We start from the raw sequence: 5,479 nt of genomic DNA on the forward strand, positions 1-5,479 counted from the left end.
TTAGGATGATTTCCATCGCAGGACAGAGAACACCTTATGGATCACATACACCAGGGTAGCTAAGAATGCAAATACCTATAATGGAAAAACACATCGGCCAGTTACCTTTTTATTACATGGTATGTGTTCCTGCTCTAAGCAAACACCTCATGATGAATGATATCTCTATTGAGTCTCATATGTCTGGAGGCATGTGAGTTCCCTCTCAATGTATGGTCCATACCTAGTAGGACTGGGACCATTTTCTCTCCCCCCATCCCTGAATGCAAGTAAACATTTGCCCTTGAGGCTGCTCCCCCCATCCCTGGTGCAAGTAAACATTTGCCCTTGAGGCTGGTCCACAGTCACCTCCTTGCCTTCCTTTCCCTGCTTGCCCGGCACTCACCACCGCAGCAATGTTCTCCCGGTAGATGATCACTAACGAAGACAAGCCAAGGAGATAGGTGGAGTAGGCCTCCAACACAGCAGCACTGAGGTAGAACAGAGCTGCTGTCGACTGGCAGATGACATCCTAAGAAACAAGGATCCCACGGTTATTTCCAAGGAGGCCTCACACTGAGAAGGGGGGGAAAAAAAGGAAGCCATACAAGCAAGCCCCAGCCTGTGCAGTAGCAGGAACGGACACAATTGTCCACCAGTGACAGGGAGAAGAGAGGCCCTGAGGTTTGCCACATCCACTTACCAAGGTGACCCAGTAGCTGCTGCCCCCATGCACACTGAAGATGTAGAGGCACAGAAGGATGGTGGACATGACGAAGCAGAACACAGAGACAAACATCACCCAGCCTTGCAGCATGGGGAATGGGACCTTTGAGGATGCCACCAGGATCCAGACAAGGCCCCCAAAGATCTGAAAATGAAAGGGGGATAGAGGGTGAGCATGGGATAAACCAGCTTATCCAGGGCAGAGCCAAAAGCCGTGCATACCTCTGGCACTAGCACTGCACATGGCAATATCCCAGGGATGCCTTTATGAAATTGCCAGCCTTCAGCTGAATCTGGGAATTTAGCTTGGAGCGTCTGCCTCCAGTGGTGACCCAAAAGAAGCCTCTCTGTAACCCTGCCTCCTGGTGTCACTGCCCACATCAGTGCGCACAGGAGGCTGGTTTTGATGAACAGGGAGGCTTGTTTCAGAAGGGCATATTTGGTTCACACCCAGTGTGGCAGATCCCTGAAAGGAGTGGTGTCAAACCCAGCCCACCTGCATAAACAACATGGCCTTAGCGAAGGCCACATACAAACATTACCCTGAAAGGACAGAGAACAGGTTGAAAGGAGGTAATATGGCCAGTTTTACTCTCTAAGATTTTCTATTGATGCTTTCATGGCACCATATCCAGTGCTAAGAACGTCTGAGCTGCAAGTGGTGTCTTCGCACCAAAATGCACTCAGCAGCTTTTCTCTGCTACAAATCAGTCCAGTTATTTCTAGAACCTGTGCAGAGTTTGGTCTATGCAGTATTTTGTGATGAGGAGCTCCTCAGTTGAACCCACACTGTGGAGAAAGGGGACCTCTCTCTCATCACTTGCATTTGCAGGCAAACCTCCAGAGGTAAGAGAGCCTCACTGACTGTAAGATCATTCTGATCACCAGTGTGCCACAGGCCAGCTTTTGCCAGCATCCAAGTGCCTACTCATACAAATCACACAACTCAATAGAAATGCATTGGAGGCATTCTGCAAGTGGGAAAAATGTTTCAGATTTATGATACTCAAAAAATGCCACATCATTTGTGGCACCCCACATTTGCAGGAAAGTTCATTGATTCCACTACACAAATCGATACACTAAATCAAAGATGTGGTTGAGACCTTGCAGGTAGCTGAGTGAGAACAGGTCTTCCAAAGTGCTGCTGTTTTGATGCCTTGTGTAACAACCAAAGACTGACACTTGAACAGTAATGCAGTCCCTGTAATAACTCATGTGGGGCACCGATGAAAGCATTGCAGCTAAAGATCCTGGAGAAAACCTTACAGTTGCTCCATTAAAATCCAACACAATTGGGGTGAGATGTGAGGTTGGGGGAAGAAGTATCACTTCTCATTTCTTACCACTCACCATCTTCCCTTTCTGCAGGATGTGGTTTCTCACTTAGGCAAGTATGTTTGACATGGTTTCATTAGTGACTTTGGTTTCATGATGCTGCTGTTCAGCAGACTCATAAAACTGAGGGAAGGGTCAAGAGGCTTTCAGTAACAACCCATAGCAAGTTGGGGAGCAGTCTGAAAAAGCCTTCTTTTATATCACCTTTTACAAAGCAAACATATCTGTTTTCAGCCTGTTTCAGCTTTTCCACATAGGGCTGGCTATCCATATATGCAGAAAGTTCTTCAAAGAAAATAGATTACAAGAATTAACCCAGGCTCAGAGAATAAAAATGGGAGTTCTTAATCAGCACATCCATATGTGGCAATTGCCTGAGCTGCAGGCAGGACCTTCTGGCATTTTTGAGACTATCTTAGTATTTGAAATCCCAATTTTTATCTTTTTTTCTGTAGTTACCATATTAACCCACTGCAGTCAACCTCAGATTCCACTAGAGATTGGGAAAATCTTTATCCTTCTGAATGATTTATCCTTCTGAACAATTCAAGGCAGCCACCTCCTTTGCGCACAGCAGAGATAATACAGCTGCACAACCTAGAGTCATACATCTCTGGAGATGGGGAAATCTGGTTATGCAGCATTTCTCTTTCCTGTTGGTTCCTGAGCCTTCAGGATGCACATTTCCAGATCTTACCCAAACGAAGGGATAGGGACTTTTGTGTTTGGTTTTTTTTTTTGTATCATTAAGCAAGCTGCTTTGCCAAAACCCTTGGAGAGAGGAATTTCAAAGAGTTCAAGGCACAGCCAGGACCCGAGGCCAACAGCATGATGAGCACCAGGGCTAACACAACACAGCAGCAGGGGTAGCTGGCAAGTCTCTGTCCAGCCAGAACCTCAGCAGGGACTTTTCACCCTTTTTCATGCAGCTGCAGAAAAACCTGAGCTTGTTCTTAGGGCCTGGGCACAGAGGCCAAGTCCCCAGCGCATATTTGGAGGAGCTGAAGTAAAGCCTTTCTCTACACACCAATACCACCTGCTTTAAGCTAATTCCTCTTTGCTTGACTGCTGTCACTAGGGGAATGTAGTAAACGTTGTCAGTCCCAGGAGTGTGGACTGAGTTGGGTGACAGGAAAGGATTTGGTCCCAGATGGTAAAGTTGAAGTTTTTAGCATGAAATAATCCGAATGCCATCCTACACACACAGACAAAATCCTCAATGCTGGATGAAAGTGCTCAGGCTTTAGAAAAAGCCTCTCAAACTGTTGTGAGAAGAGCAGATTTCATGGCTGGGGGCAGAGAACACAGGTTAAAGGTTATAGCTAAACTTTAGATCTCTGCTCACAGGAACTGGTTTTAATCACCTGTGCCAATTCCAGTAAGATTATGATCTCCCGCGCTATAACATTACAACCTGGGAAGAATTTCTAAGGTGTTTATTCACCCTTTGCTCACCCACTGTTGCGCACACACCCAGATCCAACACTGCACCTCCAGCTCGGGAACACTGCAGCAGTACAGCTTCAGCAGCCTAGGCTCTTTACTGCTGTAAAACAATTACCTCAGGCAGCCTTTAGCCCCCTGCTTTAAGCAAGCAGTTTATCTCGTGCCTTTATCAGCTGCTAAACTCATCTTCCAATTAATTAATCGGCTCAATTTGCAACCTAGTTTAAACCCACCAGTAACCCCTTAAACATTAGGCAGGAAATTACAAAAGGTTTCAAAGACACAACGTTTCTCTGCAAACTGAAGGAGAGCTTCAAAGCTCCAGTTCAGGGCTTGTGGTTCTCTCCAAGGTTACTGCACCCAGACCCTTGTGGCTCCTGAACCACACACTTTGTGCTAAGTCTCATCCCTCAGACACCTGCAGCATGAAGTGTGCTGAATGCCCCACAAGCAGCATCTGCCCTCCCCCACGGAAAAGCCAGCACTCACAATTTCAGGAATGAAGAGCACATCTGGGAAAGTCGTCAGGACGGCCAGGCCGCTGGGCAAAGAGGTGGTGGAACCTGGTGAGGACATTGTGAGCGTCTCCCACGGTGACTATCAGCTGCTCTGGCTTTAGCTGCTGGAGATAAATGCTGAGTGCAACCTCCTTCCTTCCTTCCTTTTTTCCCTCCCTCCGTTTCTCTTCCTCCTTCCCTTCCTCCTTCCTGCTGACAGGTGAAGAACATGTGAACGGCACAGGCGTGGGCAAGCGCTGTGACCAAGGGTTACTTGGTGGCTGATAGGAGCCACATAGGAAGTTGTCAGATGTGGGCAGCCCTGAGGCATTCTGAGCAGAGCTGTCTCTCACAGGCTGAGCACGCAGGGCAAGTTCCCAGGCAGTGGTGAGGGCAATAGGGAGGACCTGTACCCATCCAGCTGGGCAGCCTCTCATTCCCTCTATTTGCACAGTAAGTCAGTTTGTCCCCCACCCATATGAGCTGGCCATAGCAGCACCCACAAGGGCAATGGGCAGCAGGGCAGAACGGGGCGTGCCAGCTACGGGCAAACAACGGGGCTGAGAAACGTCTCACAGATGAAGATGTACCTGAAGACAAGGGCAGTCGAATTGCAGGGTGAACCAGTTCCATCATCTCAAAAGAGATTAGATATGCCAAGGTAACAAAAATTACCTAAAATAATGAGCTTTCCCAACATTCTGCTTCCTTTTTTTTTTTCTTTTTTTTAGCCCATTTTTTGGGGGTTGGTTTGGGTTTTTTTGAGTCAATGTGGGTGGGTCATTTCCCTCTCCATAATATGTAGTGTTTGCTTCTTTCTAATATGTCACTTGGATACCCATCAAAACCACACAACTCCAGAAGCTGAGGCCTAAGTCACGAAACACCAAGAATAGAAAAGGAGCAATGTGACAATGCACATCTCTGTGGACCAGTGACCTATGGAAGAAGTGCCATTGAGCAAGGCCCTATCTATGGTGCTTGCCCTTCTGCAGCTTCTCCTATGTGCAACGCTTTGGTGTAGGGTCTGCAGCAGGAGGAAAAGCTGCCTAGCAAACCCAGAATATAATGAAGTGGGTGTGTTTCTTGCAGCCTTAGCAATTGCCTAACACCAAAGTGTAAAGAGGGCTGCTGTCCCTTCAGACTGAAGGCTAATTCCCTCTGGGTTTGGCTACAGTGATTGCTCAGGGGTTAGGTAAAAATGAGGCTGGGTTTATGGTTGCATTGTGGACAATGATGAGAAAGAAGGAGCGGAAACTTCTGTCGTAATTTCTGGTGATCAGCCAAGTGTGCTGATACTTAGCTACTCCCAGCTTTCCAGGCTTTAAAGGAAAACCAATATGGCATCTTTCAGAGATGTAGAAGGACCTCACCAAAGAGGTGGGGTGTTGTGCTGTTCGTCGTTAACATTCCTGTGTTATCAGTCACTGACCCTTGGCCAAGTGTTCAAGGCTGGGCTGAACACTGCTTTGAGCAACCTGGTCTAGTGGAAG

General features: G+C 47.3%; 1 protein-coding gene across 1 annotated transcript; it reads right to left on the reverse strand.

The window, feature by feature from the left end:
• On the reverse strand, positions 1-4,065 carry MAL (mal, T-cell differentiation protein). The gene is made up of 4 exons (XM_010011918.1): positions 3,979-4,065; positions 683-850; positions 386-511; positions 1-75 (listed from the first exon to the last, which is right to left on the reverse strand). Exons 1-4 carry the CDS (start codon positions 4,063-4,065, stop codon positions 1-3), a joined length of 456 nt encoding a protein of 151 aa, XP_010010220.1.
• Positions 4,066-5,479: the final 1,414 nt, after the last annotated feature.

Source organism: Nestor notabilis, unplaced genomic scaffold (assembly GCF_000696875.1).
Source record: "Nestor notabilis isolate BGI_N333 unplaced genomic scaffold, ASM69687v1 scaffold1733, whole genome shotgun sequence".
Taxonomy (NCBI): domain Eukaryota; kingdom Metazoa; phylum Chordata; class Aves; order Psittaciformes; family Psittacidae; genus Nestor; species Nestor notabilis.

Bases quoted from the DNA above. Each gene is read 5' to 3' on its own strand.
- MAL (XM_010011918.1), bottom strand. From the start codon at position 4,065: ATGTCCTCACCAGGTTCCACCACCTCTTTGCCCAGCGGCCTGGCCGTC. The intron at 512-682 runs GTAAGTGGATGT...CTTGTTTCTTAG, and splicing joins GCAGCTACTGGGTCACCTTG to GATGTCATCTGCCAGTCGAC. The intron at 76-385 runs GTGAGTGCCGGG...TTTCCATTATAG, and splicing joins GGGAGAACATTGCTGCGGTG to GTATTTGCATTCTTAGCTAC.